The 18247-nt window shown below is 37.0% G+C and overlaps 1 protein-coding gene across 1 annotated transcript in view; it reads left to right on the forward strand.

Moving 5' to 3' along the window:
• The window catches only part of GALNTL6 (polypeptide N-acetylgalactosaminyltransferase-like 6), a 356296-nt gene that overhangs the window by 14661 nt on the left and 323388 nt on the right, over positions 1-18247 (forward strand). Inside the window, exon 4 of the mRNA XM_009272361.1 lies at positions 8366-8474. Within this exon, the coding sequence (XP_009270636.1) occupies positions 8366-8474 (109 nt within the window). The remainder of the gene's footprint in view (positions 1-8365; positions 8475-18247) is intronic.

Genomic DNA, 18247 nt, shown 5'->3' on the forward strand with positions numbered 1-18247 from the left:
CTGAAGTCCAGGTAGACCACATCCACAGCCTTTCCCTCATCCACTAGGCGGGTCACCTGGTCATAGAAGGAGATGAGGTTGGTCAATCAGGATCTGCCTCTCATGAACCCGTGCTGGCTAGGCCGGATCCCCTGGTTGTCCCGCTCATGCCTTGTGAGCGCCCTCAAGATGAACCGCTCCATAATCTTCCCCGGCACCGAGGTCAGGCTGACAGGCCTGTAGTTCCCCGGATCCTCCTTCCGGCCCTTCTTGTAGATGGGCGTCACATTGGCAAGCCTCCAGTCGTCCGGGACCTCCCCCAATTTGTTCTTATAACAAATTAACTGAAATAGCCACGGTCCTTTCACTGAGGTAATAATGGATGTTTTGGAAATGTTAGATGTTAAAAGAAATGAGAAATATTTTTTTGAGGATAGTTTCAACATACATCAGAGTTGCGAAGCTCAAAACTTTGCTTGGGGTATTACCTGATATAGTCAACATAGTAGGAGTCCATGAACCCTTTTCCTGAAAACTTGTAAAATACGTGTGTTTAAAATTCTACATCCTGAATGGCAGTGCATACTGCAAGCTCTTAATCCATGAATGATGGATGCAAGACAGGATCTGTGCTAAAGAAGCTGTTAGTCTTCTCATACCCATGTATATTATTAAACACCTGTAATCTTCCATAATTTGACATGATAAATCACAACTTTCCAGCATGCAAATGCATCCTTACAGAGTTCTCATTCACCCAGTGCTCAAGCACTCATACATTGGGTCAACAAGAAATTTGATGTTTTTAAAACTCATGTTTTAACTTAGTTTTTTGTGCAGTTTCTTGACTTTAACAATACAATCATAGTGCAGCAATAACAGCTTTTATACCTGTCTATAAAAAATCTCAGTAATGAAATGCCTGGGGAGCTTGGCATTTTCTAAATGACATTATTAACAGCTTTAATTTGGAATTGATGGCATGATGCTACTGGGTTGTCCATAATATTCTAGAAACTAAAAGCACAGAAAGTCTGATGTAAGTGTTTCAAAAATGAAATAACCTTGAGTCAATCAGATGTCGCAAACTAAATCAAGTGCTGCCCTTTTTTTGATGTGCTGGGCTAATTATTTCTACTAATGTAAATGTCAGTGCAATGAACACTTATTTGCTGTGGCATAATGAATAAATGGCACAGGAAAACTGAGCATATGAAGAAATTCATCATGTCCTCAACTCTATTATATTGCTTCAAGTCAAGGGTTTAGAAAACAATCCAGGTTTGTATTTTTAAAAATGTTTTAAAAGTATTTAAGGCAAAAATAAAATTAAAAGGTAGTAAGTATATCTAAATGTATTCTGATTTTTCCTTCTTTTTGAAAGATTCTGAGCTTTAGAGCCTTTACCATCTTCTCTTGATAGCAAATAGTAGTTCTCTGCATTTTACTGAACCACCTTTGCTTCATCGTCAGTGTCTTTCAGCCTAATAAGTATATCTAGATCTATGACAGTTGTTTATTTGAAGTATGTGGGAGGGTGGCACTGTAGGATGAGGTCCCCCAAATGTCCCTCTGGCTATCTTGTCTCTTCAGTTCTCCCTGAGCATCTCTTGTATGTCCCTGAAGTGCCACTCCAATGGGCAGCAGTTTTGGCAGGCAGTGGCTGGCCAGCAGCGCTGCAGGACCGACTGGAACCGTCCGTGAGTGGCATTGAGCAGTGGGTGCCCTAGTGGGCAGGGCGGCTGCTGCCCACCCCCCACAGCCTGCCACTGCACCCGCTGCAGCCACTGCTCCCCTCCCAGAGGGACAGCATCCCGGAGAAGGACCCTGAGAAGCATGAGGCCTGGAGGTTCAGGCTGTGCGATGCTGTGCGATGCCTGCTCTTGGTATCTTTAAAAAAGATCATGGTAGATCCAAATTACTAGGTGCGATACTTTCATTTTATGGTGATGGGAACTTCACTGGTGCTTAAGATCTGTATTGTACCTATTCACTCTGCATAATACTTACACACAGATCTCAGTTATATTTGGCAGTTCAGATGTAAGCCCTTTTTTGTTTTTTAGTCTAACACTGAAGAGATACAGGGAAGAGTCATGCAGACAGTGTTCAGAGCTTAAGCGTAGAGATGAGATGTTTGGGTTTTATACCTTTTCTACAGATCAGGCTACCTTATATCAAGCACATCCTTAGGGGAAATATTATTTTGGTTTTCATCCCTAATTCCCTCAGCCAGTCACTGCACCACAATGGATGTTCTTTGTGTGTGGAAGTGGGAGAGCACTTGACTTCAAATTTTGGTGCTGTAGTGCTAATATTTCACTTTGATACTCATGCTAAAATTTAGCATCAACTGAAAAGGGGGAAAGCTTTCAAAATGAGGAGTTTTAATGACTGTTCCACCTCTTGGGGAAGAAGCTTCATGAGAATGTCTGTTGTCTTATGCTTGTAACCACACCAGAACAGAAATTTTGGAAATGGACAACTTCTGATATTGCAGTGGATTTATAATAAACATATGGTGTTATATCTAGTGATACCACCTCTTTAAAAGGTGATCCTTAACTTTATTCTGATAAAGGAATTAATTTAATTGCTCAATGGGTTCTGATTTTTTTTTTCTTATTGTCTTGTTTGGTCAGAGTAGTTGGTCAGGGCTTAGAGTCCCGAGAGTTATCTGTGTTAGGAGGATGGAAAAAAGATAGTAAATTATCTGTTCTACACAACACTGTTTACAAACGCTATACAGAATCTTTTATTTCAAGAACAAAGGGAAATCAAACAGTGGTTGTTTTATGCTTCTCTTGAAACATCCCTGAAAGTGTCTTGTCTCGGTACTTCTTTACTGCTTTTCTTTCCCATGTGCATCTTTTCCTGAGCAGGAACAAGTGCCTGTATTCTAGGTAAGATTATTTCCTAAAATTCATTAAACAATTGGAAATGGTTATGCTGATCAGCATATGATGGTTTTTTAATGCAGTATTTGATTGTATATTGGTGTTTAGTAAAATAACCCTAGAGCTAGTGAGCAAATCCTCAGGCTCAAAGTGAATCGGTAATTATATCTTCTTTTTCTTAGAAAGGTGCATTTCCATTGATATATCATCTTCCTTTGCCTGAGTCCCCTCTAATTGTCTGCCTCCGCAGAGTGAAATTAAAAATAAATGAGTTATTCAATGAAGGCACTTGTTTCTGAGTTCGAGCTTTCAAATGTCACAGCAGAGAAGCTTTTTTTCCCCTCTGAGGGATCTAATAGTCTGTGAGTGAGTTTTTTGATAATTGTGCTATTTTTTGGGCTTATCATATTCTCTGTAATTGAACCAGATGTTGAGTCTTTTCTAGGGGAGAAGGATCTTCTGAGTCTGTGTAGTACTGTATCAGTCTTGCATCCCAAAAGGGTTGAGGTTAATGTGAAAATGAAATAGTGAGGCAGATGCTGTATGTAATGTTGCTGTAGGTAGGTAATCCTTTCCGGACCGAAACACAAAGAATGTGCAACTCACAGCTGCATGCTACGTGTAACAAATGGTTGGATGATAAATTCTTGTAGGATTTTTTTGACAGCCAGTCAAAATCCAGCTCTTCGTATGCAGAGTGATATCTTCTATTATAATAGCGCTGCAATGATAAAAATAGTTCTTGAGTTCAAGAGGCTAAGGGCTGTAGAGGCAGACTGCACTATTTGTCGCTGACTTACAGAAATGTTTTGGAGGGGAAAACCCTGAGTATGTTTCAGTTAATCAGCTGTGCTGGTTTCTCATTCCTGTATATTGATATATCACTAAAGAATACATCTAAGCATTGCTTCTATGTTACGGTGAGGTACTGGGCGGGGCCGGGGTGCCTGGGCCTTCTCCTTTCTCATACCTTGGTTTCATCTGGAAAGAAGCCCTACTGCGTGTGTTTGAAGGAACCATAATGCTCTCCAGTCATGCTTCCCATTTCTTAGCCCCTCATGTATACCAAAGAGTATTGTTGCCCTTGCAGTTACAGACACACGTAGAACTAAGACTTCACACCAATCTTGCAGTGTGGCTGCTATTTAAATATATGAGAACCCAGAATGTGCAAATAACAAACATGTATTCTCCAGAATACTTTGTCTCCCATGATCTATGGCTCAGTAATTTGCTTAGCCACAGATTAATAATCCTTGATAATTTTTTCTTTTATGAGCTGGAACCCAAGTTTATTTGATTATTTGTTTAAATGTCTAAACTCAATTTTGTGCTGAAGTCATAAGGTATTTTATAGCATGAATTTAATAATTTTTAGTGTGGCTGCTCATACATTACCCCTAAAATGAAGAATTCCTTTTGTTGCCTTCTTTAGCATTTCTACTTATGCGGTGGTGTTAATTTTATTTCAGTGTAGCCCATCAGCTTATGGTTAAATATGTGTTCAGCAAAAATTCAGAATCGGGATCTGTTAGCACATTCCATCTTGTGAAGTGACTTCATATTCACCTACTCAGAACTTGTCTTTCTGAGATTGACTGTAGAGGTTGGAATGTGGTTTCTGGGCTATCTTGTGCGTACTTACAAGTAGCAACACTATCTTGGTTATTATTATCTAGCCATTATACCAGATAGTCATAGCGTGTGTATAACAAAAACAGAGTTTGTTCTAGTTTGATGCAGAATAGTGTAAATTATCAATGTATCCAAAAAGACGGAGAACTGAGAAAGAAAAGTATAGAGTATGTAGGGAGAAGACAAGGCCAGAATAAGACTATTAAATTTCCTTTTTTGTTGTTCTTTTCCTTCCTTTGCTTACTTGCCAGCTGCAGATGATTTAGAAATGAGGGCTCTTCCAGTCGTTGTCATCTGGAAGAAGGAGGCATGTGAGCATACTTAGATGGAGTTTTACAATGGAGCCTTTTAACAGTTTTAAAACATTCCAGAAACTGTGTTTTAAGGTCTTTCAAAATGCAATTTGTTTACCCTTAGGCAGAAGTGAAATGGAGGAACCCATTTTCTCACGTTTTCTCAAGTGCTTTTGGATCTTGTTAAGCAATATAGCAACATCAAAAAAGGAAAAAAAAAAATCCCTCAGTTGCTGACAAGGGAGATACTTAGTTGAGGGACTGAAAGCAGTTCTGATTTCTTCAGAGCTATAGAATTTTCACTGCAAAACTCTTGCTCATTCCAGAGAGTTTGGCTGTGAAACTCTACATCCCTTCCTAAGCCCTATTTCATGCTCACTGCAGAAGTAAAACTCTAGTGTGTACACAGGGTGAATTTCATGAAGTCCAGTCCCTCTAAGGGCCACATTTACTCCCCATCGAGATTATGCTGTCTGAATATCAGTCTTAGGAAGCCACTTGCGAGGGCATTGTATTTAATTTCCCCCTACATCGAAAGGATGTTAGAGCTGAAAAATCACCATGGTATTGATTTCTTTTAACGATACGTATTGTGGTGAGAGAGAGTTAAGGGATTTATTTAAAAAACACCAAAGAATCCAAAGAAAACTCTCAGTCATTAAACGGGGACTTATGGCACCAACAGTATGTTTTTGGATTTCTTTGTTTCCTCTTAGGGCAATGTAACCCTTCCCAAATACAAGTCACAGCAAGACTTCAGTTAGCTTTTTGTGTATCGTGTGATATTTGGATTTATATTTATCCTTTTGCTAGATTAATTTTAGTGAATGTATTTATTTAACTATATTATGCTTGCAAGAGGGCCCCCTGGTACATTAGACTTGTAAATGTTATCAGGTAAAGTAATTATAAGTAATTAATATTTTTAAGAGTATTGGCATCAAAATGCAAAGAGGCAACAGGAAACCAGCTGTAAACTCTACTACTCAGCTTGCTTTCGGTGTGCTGCAAAATCCATTTAAACTGCCATTTAAACCACTATTTTTAGAAACCAGCACAGGAATAAAGGGTCACAAAAGTGAAGTTTATCCTGCTTTTGATAGTTTTTATAGTCTTTTTGGGATAGGTTTTATAGTCTTTTTGGGACCAAGTGGTTCACATCAGCTGTACCCATATTGACAAGGGATAGAAGTTTAATTGAAGCCAATCTGTCTGGGCCTGACTTTTAAGGAGCCAGTTAGTGCTTCAGAGCGGATGATTTTAGGAATTTGGGCTCAAGAATCATGGTTTACTCTGTTGCAGCCCATGTTCTACTTCATGACTCTGACTTTAAAAAACAAGCTATTTAATCCCTAAATTCTATAGCTCTGAAGAAATCAGAACTGCTTTCAGTCCCTCAACTAAGTATCTCCCTTGTCAGCAACTGAGGGATTTTTTAATATTAATTATTTAATATTCTAATATTACTATTAGAACATTAGCATTATTTGAACTCAAGAATTATTGAAATTAATGAGTTCATTTCAAGGACACAAAAAGTTAGATATTTTGATAACATGAAATAGTTTTATCAGGATATCTTCAGTTCTTCTTCATTTCTTCCAGGTGTGACCCTCTGACTTGTATTATATTAAAACATGATAGCAGAGTGTTTTCTTGGAATATGTCTGCAAAAGTTGTAATAGAAGAATAAACACAGGCTGGATTGCATTTTGGTGATATGTAACGTAAGTTACCTTTAACATCAAAACTAAAAAATGCAGGTCATACTAGCAGAATGTGATGGATTTTTCTCAGTAACTCCGGGATTTATTGGAGAGTGCTGAGCTCACACCACCTTGCCCTGAATATCCAACATTCACAGAAGTATCAGCTGACCCAAAGCAGAGGTTTTCTGCGTGGATCTTTGTCAGCCAGGATTTCTAGCATCCTTTGCTCAAAGGTAACCAGCCTGCCTGGCATTCCTCACTTCTTGCTTACAACTCTGAAAGCCTTCAAACCCCAGTTTTAAGGATGGCTTAGCTACCAGGTCCACATCATGTAGCTTGGCAAACGTTGGTCTGTCCTAAAAAGAGAAACCCTAACTGAAAATGCTGGGACAACTTCACTTGAAGCCACTGAGTATCATCCAGTTTTGTGCTGCCAGTAGTGTAAAATCAGTAAGAGAAGATGGGTCGGTCCAATGTTTGTTGGGTTTACGTACTTCATACATGAAGTTCAGAGCATCGCTCTTACATATGCAAAAGATTTTTGTAAAGCTTTCAATATTTCCTAGTAGAAGGCCGATCAAATGTTGCTTCCCCAGAACTGCTTTTCAAGTGTGTTTTTACATACCCTTTGATAACAACATTTGTAACATGCGTTATACGTATGCCGTTCAGTCTGGACAACTTACTGGTTCAAACCTAGAATTAATGGAACTAGAGTTTTCATGTTACTCCTAAGCAGCAATGAATCGCTTCCTCACTTTCTTCAGCACAGATACGGTAGATCATCTTCTTTACTTATCAAAATTTTCTCCACTTCTTTTACCACATTTTTTCTAAATTAAGCATTTAGAAAAAGGCTAACTTTATTTGAAACCTTCTGCAGCTTTGTACTACTTCCTACAGATCTAAATTTTGTGTACTTCTACTGTACTTCTAATGGTACTTTTCTTTTTTATTTTTTATAAAATACCAGCATTTGGTAGAAAGAATGAGGAAAAAGAAAAGCTCTAGAAAGATAAATTTGCTTAGAAGAAAAAAGTGGTTCTTAGCTTTACCCAAGAATTTGGAGTCTGGAAAGGGGAAGTCAACTTACCAGCTGCATGTTGCCTGGGGGTTTTTTGTTGGGTATTTTTTTGGGGGGTGGGTTGGTTTGTTTTCTTCCCCTTATCTCTTACCATGAAGAAAGATCTACAGGATTTGAAAGTGCTTTGAGGGTCTCTTTGCTCTGTGCCTCTGATGCAGTGAGCCTGGCCTTATGTGAATAGCAATAATTCATCATTAGCTATTAAAAAAAAAAACAAACCCATAATTAAAGGGGAATATTGGAAGGTGCTGAGTAACTATAACTCCAATTTTGCACAAGTGACAGTTTAAGGAAAAAATCCAGGTACTTCATGAGTTGAAGGATGAGGCATTTTTGAAACCTGTTCCGTTTAACTGGAATGTTTAAGTGGTCCATTTAACTTCCATGAGCTTCTTGCCAAGCAGTCGTAGCAGGACACTGCTGGAAAGAGAAATGTTAAGCACGAGTTGTTTGACATACTTCAATTAATTGTTTGTCAAGAACTAAATTCATGTTTTTCTCACACTATTTAGAAAAATAGCTTCATTTACCATGGTAAAGTTTCAATATTTGCATTGGATAAACTGCATGTTTTATTTGCTTGTGCCATATTGTAAGTGTTCTTCTGTAATAATGCAAACTGTATATGTAAATATGTATTTATTTGTTTTGTATTTTTCTCCCAGACACTTCCATTGGGGCTGGGAGATGGACATGGACATCTCTTCTTTAATAATGCAAACTGCATATGTATGTATGTATTTATTTGTATGTTTACTGTTTTCACAGACACTTCCATTGGGGCTGGGAGATGGACAGCTCTTTACCTGGACTGATGGCTTGAAAAGGAAGGACTGGCATGATTATGAAAGCATTCAAAAAGATGCTATGCGTTCAGGTATACATAAGTTCAGAGCAAATTTAAGTGCTTTATTCATTCCTTCTCCATATGGTTATTTTTTCTTTTAAGTCAGCTCAAAATTATTCCTACCAGACTTTTTTTGATTGCAGCATGTCACAAGGACATAATGTTCTGAACTGAGGGGTCAGACCAAGCACAAATACCTTATCTCTGAAAATAGCCAAGTGAAAATAAAAATAATGTGTTTCATGCTAATAGCTATATAATGATTGTACAAAGAAATGGGCAAAAATATTATTAACAAAATATTTTTCAGGTTGAAATCGGTTGTTATACTGTGACCAAATACAAGCAAAAGTGTTGGTTTCTAAAGGGACATATGTTACTACAGAAGCTGAGTTGTCCTTAAATAGTGGGTAAAATCTGAGCTCAGTACCTCTAACTGTCAGGAACATCCAAGGTTATATTAGGAACAAACTTTGACCCTTTTATCATTGTTGAACTCGAATTCTTTAGTGTTGCTAAAGCTACTTCACTTCATTCTGGCAGTCTAAAATTATTTGAAAATGGGAGCAAATTGTATTTGCAGATACACTGAAGGACACTTTGTTACAGTGAGTAATGTAATTATAATGTACCTTCACGTGCTGTATGCCATATGCACAAAGAAAGGTTTGTGTTCCTCTTTCTGTCATCAGAGCATGTTCAGATTTGAATCTTTCTTTTATAATATAATTTACAACTATTCAACGTAAGAGGGATTAAATTAAAAGGAAGGAAGGGAAACAGCAGTTGAATTGCACCTTAATCAGTGTCTGAAAGCCATTATTTTACAAAGGCCAATCTACTATTATAGAATAAATTATGCTGTCTTGATCCCACTGTCAGAAGACAGCCAACACCTCTCCCAGAATACCTCTATAACTGAATCCAGTTGACAGATTCATGACTCAGTAAGTACTTAATTTTGCAGAGGCCTGAACCAGTAAAATATTTCAAGTGTAGGTTAATTTTATAAACCGTTTTTCCCTTTCTCTTTTGAATCTTTTTGATCACTAACTAAAAAAATTATCCTTCCCTCCCACATGTGCTTAGGAGAAAAAAAGGTGGGGAGGGGGATGAAGTTATTCTAGGCATCTTAGGAGTTGTCAGATCAATGTTAATTGTGTTCCAAACTGCTACGTGTAAAATGACAAATATCTAAGAGAGAATGTACAACATAGAAGCAGCATTTATGTAGAAACATGCACATACGGAGGGAATATCACATGTTATCTAGTTAGAATGGACCTTTTTGAGGGATGTGCACTTGACGCTTTGGCAATGTACTTTTGATTCCTGAGTATGTAATGTGGACCCCATATGTTTTGGAAAATAAACAGTAATACTTATTATTATCTCATGGATAGCTATAGCATTACCAATGTAATGTAAGCCATTGCATGGAGTCGACTAAGAAATTAGCAAAACATGTTATGTAGCCCTGTAATTCCCAGTCCTACTCCTAACATTATAACTGTAGTAGAACGCCCTCGTATGTGAATATTTTTTCCAGTAAGCTTCTATTCTTAGTAATAATAATGACGCATTAACTTAAAATATTCTGACTTATTTATGCTTTTATTGGCTTCCTTGTGATAGCGTTTGCTGAGTTTGACCGTTTAAGAAATCTTTTTTAATGATTTCTATCTGTCATTATTATTCATTAGATTAAATTAACTTTTAATGATTCTTTTCTTTGAAAATCACAATATAGTAATACAAATGCAAAGCTAAAGTATCTCAGTGCACCCTTTTGGGACATACTATATAACTTCTGTCCCTAATAACAGAACAAAATAAAGCTGAAATCAACTTTTAGTTAAAATCAAACTGAAGGTATGAAAATAACACCAGTGAAAGGGCTTCTCAGGACATTTCAGAAAAGGCAGTCAATGCTCGTTACACAGAAAAGAAGAAATGACTGAAGTCTTTTTTGAATTCAGTTTAGCTGTTTATCTGTAAAGCTTACAATTTCGTAAGCACTGGGAATGTGAATTTCATAAATCTAACTATGGAGAGGTTCTAACCATGGCTAGTTTTCTGTTTCAAGACCAAATATTTTTTTCCCCTTTTATTCCACCAAATTAAAACCAATGTTTCTGAATTTGAGTGGTCTCTCCTCAATGGAAATCATTCAGTTATTTTAAAGCTAAAGAGAAAAGCCATTTGCAAGACATGCAGAAAAATGGTACTATTTCTATTTATTTCAAGTGTTCTAGCTCATCTTTTTTGGCTCTAAAATTACAAATGATCTTGCATATAAACGCTGAAGTGAGCTCATGTTACTTTCAGTTTTGTGGGACCACCTAAGGTTCAAATGTATGTTTATGGTGTTTCTACCATTAGTTCACATTCTGTTAGCATGATGATAGTACTTGAGAAGGACTGAAGTGAATAATGGAGTGGCAAGGCTTTACATGTATAAGCTCCTGATGTAGCCAAACCAAATTAATATTCAAAGACTCTTGCAGAGACAGAGGCTTCAATAACTGGTACTACTTTTTCTACTTCTCACTTACATGGAATTTGCTCATGGTATAGATCCTTCCAAAGTCAGTTCCCTTCAGCTGGAATTATTTGCTGAAGTCTTTTTGAGTGGAAAACAACCTTGTGGGCTTCCCACCTGGGAAAACAAAGGATGGTACAGATGCAATCACACCGTAGCTGCTGCTTACTGCCATTGTTACATCAGTGAGGGTCTGAATCTGTCTGGTGTCCACTTGTGCTGCGCATAGTTTTTAACATTCTTTGATAGCTTAGAGTCCCACTGTAGGATATCGGTTTTACAGCAGAAGACACATTAACTAGTAGCTACACATGTAATCTAAAGACCTGTGATATGTATTCATGGTGGGTATTTGTTGGGATAAGGTGCTTACTTTTGGAAAATACATATCTTGTGTGTTAAGAATAGGAGAAGCACATCTGAAGCTGTTTCACGTAGCCAAGTCCAGGCAAGCCACTTCAAATGTGCATAAGATTAGATAGACTTGGACATCAGATCATCTTTTTTTAGTGCCCTTGTGGATTGTTACTCTGTTCTCAACACAAAAGCAATGTACTCTTACTGGGTGGGTGTGTGCAGGGGGGTATGTGTGTATTCTACTCCACTGCTAATGATATTACAGAAAGAAATGAGCTTCTCAAGGAGGTACACCAATGTAAGGTATCACAGGTGGTATGGCCTATAGTTAAGGCAGCAGTCTGGGAGTCTATAAATTTAAGTATAGTTTCCCGTTTTCTCACAGGTATTTCATTTTCTCTGTGACTCAATTTCTTGGAAAGAGATAACACTTTCTGGCTCTGTTAAGAATGTTGTAGGATATTGTTTCTTACTGGTGAAGAAAAAGCAAAGCAGTTTTTGGAGTCGTAACTCCTTAACAGCTAATTTGTCCAGCAGCTATATTTTTTCTCTAATCTAGTAAAAATCTGTAAATTAGCATGTGATGTGGGACTGCATTGCTATCAGTTTTGCTTATCACAGCAAGGTCCAGTGGGCTATGCACAGGTTTCTCTGAGATATTGCCATGATCTTACTGATACTGTTACACAGATGCACAAAACAGCAATCGGCTCCTACACCTATGCTCAGCTGTATCTTGTGTAACAGAATACCTACTGTACAGCCACCACTGAAAGGAAATTATCATCCAGTCTGCTTGGATTTTCCTCTCTACCTTCAAAGCATGTGTCGTTTTGATTTAGGAAAGAAAAAAACCCAAACAACCCAACTCTAGAATCAACAGCTTGCATTTTCTGAAGTTAACTGGACACACAGATGGGTTTAAAAATTCCCCACTGACAGATCTTCAGGTACAGTTGCCATGTGAGTGATTCCTTCATCTCCAGAAATGCTGATGCAATACTGGCACAAGTGGTTACAATTTAATAAGTGATTTCTTAGTTGTCAAATGCAAGGTCAGTGAAACAGATAATTCAGGCCATCCCAGATAGGTCATTTTCTTGCAAAGATGAAATGATTCGGGGATCTGCAGGTTACTTGTGATGTATCTTCTGCCATGAATAAAAAGACTAAAGTGGTCCTAGATAGATATGAAAAGAAATTAATTTACATGATACTGGTAGAAGTATTATTTAGTCAGCCAATGTAGATGGAATGCCCAACCTTTCTTAAGGAAATTATGTAGGGATCTTTGCTGAAAAAGAACATTACATTGGAAGCATCATGATGTTTAGTGTTGATGTTTTCCAATTAAGACATCCCAATTTTTATTTGAAAATTATGCTTTATCTTGGCACTTGATTGTTTTAAAATCCCCCAAATGGAGTTTTTTTTTAAAAATTAGTTATTTTTAAATCCCCCTTTTTTTTTTCTTTGTCTAGAAAATAGGAAATCAGTTATTCATGTGTTCCTGTTGCTTACCTTGCCTGTACAGAATTTCGGAAACTCACAGGGCAGCCACGTGAGACACAGTGATGGTATTGGTCCAGGTGATTGAGAGATGAGTCTGTTATGCTTGAGAAGTTTCCCCATACTTATTTGTATTGCTGAAGGTTGGTCTTTAAAAAAAACAAACAAAAAACCAAAAACTTGCCAACAAAACCAACAAAAAACCCAATCACACTGAGACACAGTATTGAAGACATTTGTGCTGGATTTTATGCTTTGATTTATGTTCTTTAAAAGGCTCACCAAAGAGCACCCCTATTTTAAATGTACGTATAAACTGACTAACCAGTGCCTGTTCCCTCTGTTATTGGAAGGAACGACTGCACCTGGATACACTGTTCATTTAAGAAATGCATTTCTTGCTCTTTTCAGATACTTTGATAAATAACCTTTCATATAGCCAGATTTGTCATCCTATACCTATTGTCATTGTAGGTATTCCATATTTAAAGTTTCTAATTCTGTCTGGAATCTTCATAGTTCTCTGACCACTATGATAGAATGATTTTGACAGGTTAATTGTATATTTTTTGTATGCTATGATGTTTAGTCTTGCTTTTTTATTATGAGTTAGGAAAAGCACCAGAACTGCTTCTCTAATACCAGTTAATTTGCTGTTCTATTTGCAGCTTATTTCTCTTTCACAAGTTTTTAATGCAGTTTCAATATTTTCAATCTCTCTGGAAATAAAACTTGGAAAACATTTCTAAGAATTTTAGTTGGTTAATTTTGATACATGAATGCAAGAAGCTAATAGAAGGAATGTGCTGTTGGGTTGCAGAAGTGCTAATTGCTGTACTGTTGGTACAACAGGGAAGATAGCCAATTAGTTGACAGTTAACCAAGCCCTGATTTACGCAACAGCAGAAAGGAGCATTTAATGACTTATATTAAATATACTGCTCATCAGTACAGAATAGGCATATTCTGTATTCACATATTTCATAGTGAAATGAAAATTATTTCATTCAGTCATCCCAATCACTTCTGTTTTTCTCTGAATATTATTCTGCCATTACCTCAAAACCAGTGACTGAAATACAGAAAAAGAAATGCAGAAGTTTACCTTAAAAAAACAAACGAATGAACGAAAAAACCAAAAAACCCTTCTTGACTAAACAGTTCTGATAGATACTTTAGGAAGAAAAAAATAGAAGTTTACTTGTTTCCACTTCCTGAAGTAACCCATTAAGTCAATCAGATATTACAATGGAGGGGGCTGGAACAGAATCAGCTAATCAGAGAAACTGACTTACTGGAGCTGATATGTCATGCCATCTTTTTTACAGGAAATCGGCATTTAAAGTAAGAGTTGTTTCTATTAATTTAGTTTCCTCTAGGAGTACAACTGATGCCATGCCTTGATGAAGAATATGCTTAATTTGCATTAAAAAATATGAGAACTACAAACAAATGCAAATCTTACATCTGTCATCGTTTTTGTTTCGGCAAGTCGTAAACAATGTCTTATGTATATCAGAAGAGTGTTCTTGCATTGCAGTTCAGAGTTGTGAGTGCACCCTGTGTAAACACAGTTTGTGTAGTAATAACGTAGGTAGCTACCAGTATGCATATTAGTCTAGCTACAGCAACACTGATTGTATCAGGGCAGTATAAGTCTGCCTGCATCTCTGGATATAGAGATCCTGGATGCTGAAGCCCCTGATACTGCCATTTACCAGCTCCTGACTTGACAAGTTTCTTCGTTTCATCAGAGATTTCCCTACTTCCCTTCGGTTGTCTGGGGAGGGCTCTGAGGACATGTCTATCAAGATGTTCATTTCAGGAGCATGGCAACTGTTGTGGCACCAGTGGCCACTGATTTTCCAGGCTTTCTGTGCAGAACTAGGAGTCTGAGATCCCTGAATGCTCCCATGAGGGGTGAGATTCACAGGAGAGAGCCATGAAGGCCTAAGTTAGTAATTCAAAAGCATCCATGGGAAGGAATTCTGTTGATTCCACCTCTAGCTTTATGTCCTGAGTAAAGAGACTAAGAGTCCTAGAGAATCAGTCAATGTCATCGTTACTCCATTTCTGAAAGTTATTGTATCTATTTCCCTCAAGAAATTCTCAGCTGTATGTGCTCATCAATTACGAGTAATAGCAGTAACGATGAATTACTACCCTTCTCAGATAAGAGGAGGGATTCAAATGTGTAATTCTTGGGCTTTTAAAAAAGTACAGATTGAATGTTTATATTTAAAAATGGTGCTATTTCTGATCATGAAAAGCTATTTCTAACTACAAGTGATAGTTTTCCCGTTGTAAAATACTGCAGAAGGGGAACTGGAGGAATAGAAAAATGGAAACTTTCCAACTGTGCAAAACTCATGGAAAACAAAAAATAAGGTTTAATTTCTGAAATTTTTTTTATCAATTCTATTAATGCAATTAATAGCCTGCAAGTTCTGTAGTGTTTTTTGGTTTTCAGTTTCTGTTTCACGTTGGTTTGGAAAGGAAACATTTCAAAGGACTGTTCTTTAAATACTGTCTTTTTTTTAAATAATGGTTTGGAGATATTTTTGCTTACATGTGTGTGCTGAAATGATTATGTTCTATGAGGGGCATTGAAAATTCAGTGTAATTGAAAGCAAATTTCTGAGAGAATGGTAACAGGTAAGGAGCTATGTTTATAGCACTAAATAGAAATTTATAAAAAAAACTTTGTCTTCAAAAGAAATTGGTTAAGGAATTGATAAAGTGACTTCTAAGATGTGGCTGTCAATACTTTAATGTTTGACTGTTGAGCCATTTTGCTTCTGTCTGCTAATAAGATCTCAGAGGAAAAAACTTTTTGTATGTACTGTATCACCCAGTGGTTTTCCCAGCAGTTATCAAGCCATTTGCAGTCTTTGTTCCTCCTATTTGTATGTTTAAATAGCATGTGGAAGCCTTAGGTAGAGGGAAGGAACGAAGGTTTTAATCCTTTCCTACATTCAGTATAGTCTTTACCTTTCTGCTTCGTCAAAATGTTATCTTGACCAGAAGGAGATTTTAAAAACCTTGACCTTTACATGCCTCAGTGCAGGCATTTCATAAAGATTAGTTGTATAAACAGAGAGTATGTTCTATAGTTCTACAAACAAACATTCATACAGATTAGTTCTATAAACAAACTAAACAGAGACATTGAAAAAGAAGTGAACTGTATATGTTTGTGATGAAAATGGAAATAAAATGAAACTGTATTCTTGGGGTGGAGTGTTAAAAAGAGGCAAAAGAATCAAGTGCTGTTGTACAGCAATAAAAAGTAGTGAACACCTGAGATTCAACTTCAGTGTGACCTAAAGAAATTGTGCACAGGTGTTGGGTTTTTTTCCATCACTTCTGTTCAAGAATTTTGAGAATAAAGTGCAGTAGAATAATTTCCCCGAACTTCCGTGGTTAATCCTTATCATTTTGAACAGTGCCCATTCTTAAATTCAGAAGAACTTGTCAAAGCAAAGCCTAGTGCCAGAGTGCCTCTAGAAGATATGAGACAGCATCATACAGATAGCAACATTAAATGTAATTCCCTATTGGTTATGAAAAAATTGGTTCTGTGATACTTATACAGATAAATATAATCAAAGCTGTGCAGGGAAAGAAGCGTATACTAAAATATTGATTTACTTATCCCATATTTCAGATGGGATTATACACTGGGAATTCTGTCAGCATTATATATTAAACAAATTTACTAAATTTAATTTAGGCCTCTGAACTTGCAATTCCTTTAGAAAGAATTTGAGAACTTGCAATATAATTGTAAATGTAGTGGTAGCCAAGGTCTCAATAAACAGTCATAACCTAATTGCTCATAGCATTAATCATGAATATGCTTCATGCAGTTTACAATGTATTGTTTTGTAAAAGGGAAAAATGTTCATCAGTTTATCTTAATGCAAGTCTGACATGATTAAGAAATTCTAAAATGTAATGTTAATCATTGCTTGTCAAGGAGATGGCATATAAAGGATATATAATATGAAAAAGATGGTTGCAATCTACTGCAGTAACATAAAGTGTTTCACATATTAAAACACATTTGCTCTCTAGACACAAGGCGCTCCAGACTATGATCTGATTCCACCACTCTTACTCAAGCTTAATGGTCTGGCTGTCCTATTGAAAAGAGTGAGATCAGTTTGGAGCCAGGTGCCAAGCACAAATAAGGGTATTATACTCTCAAATATTGATTTGGAAAGAGATATTTTTCAGTGATGTCTCCTCTAGAAGTTTAAACCCTGATATCTAGAAAATATGGTTTGTTTTGGGGTTTTTTTCACAAGTGCTTAAGCTTTTCCCTGAACGACTACAAACTTGCTTCCTCAGATTGTGAAATGGCATCTCACAGTATTATTTAAGTGGCGATTTGGGGTTAGTACACACCCCCACTGGATCTCAAGTTACAACCTAATATACACTGCTGCAGAAGAAGCCAGGGAAGTGTAAGGCTGTGGCTGTATAGCATTTGTTTCTGTCAGAAAGCCGTGCACATGATAGAACTAACTCTTGCTACTTAAATCTATATGTAAAAAGGAGTTATGTGTGGCTGTAAGTCAGAGTCAAGCTTCCTTTTTAAAGCACAATGACTCTGTGGTCTCAGTACTCACAGCAAAGATTTGAGGCACTTCTTGTGGTTGAAGTTAACTAGATTCTTCCCCTGTTCTTCCCTGCCTTCCTCCCGCCTTTGAAAACCCATCAGTGATACCACTTAAATGTAATTGGTAAGCTAATTTTTAAGGACTACCAGAGAGGCCAAGGAAGGGGGCACAGAGTTCATAATGCATCCCTTTGACTCATTAATTAGAGCACTGAAAATTATCTTCAGTGTACCCTTCTGTACTGGGCATTGGCATGTTGATTTTTACCATGACAGGCAGAAAGAAAATTTTATTTCCAGTAACTTGGCAAGAAATGTCTATGACTACACTGTAAACCAATGATACATATTCTAGCTTGAAACTAATGTCCAGATTTCAAGAAGTGCTCTGTTACAAAAATTATTAAAGTTGCTAGTCTTTCATCTTTCTCTATATTTTCATCTGTGCGGGGAAGCGTGGTGTCAAATCCTTAACAGACCAACACTCCTCTCTAGTACCTTCTCCCCTTGTATTTGAATGTTGATCTCAATGCTTACACCATTTTAAATAGAAAGAGAGAAACAAACAAGCCAAAGCAAAAACAAAATTTAAAGAAAACAACAAGAAGCAGATGCCATCTGCCAATTAACTTGTGATAGTCCTGAGTATATTATTACCCCTTCTGTACGGTGGTGAAGATCTGTCAGTAGGTTCACATCATTATTAGTGATGAAGTGCTGATGTTGGTGAATGTATTTAATGTGTAATACTTGGGGGTTTAATAGAGTTGC

Source organism: Aptenodytes forsteri, unplaced genomic scaffold (genome assembly GCF_000699145.1).
Source record: "Aptenodytes forsteri isolate BGI_AS27 unplaced genomic scaffold, ASM69914v1 Scaffold13, whole genome shotgun sequence".
NCBI lineage: Eukaryota > Metazoa > Chordata > Aves > Sphenisciformes > Spheniscidae > Aptenodytes > Aptenodytes forsteri.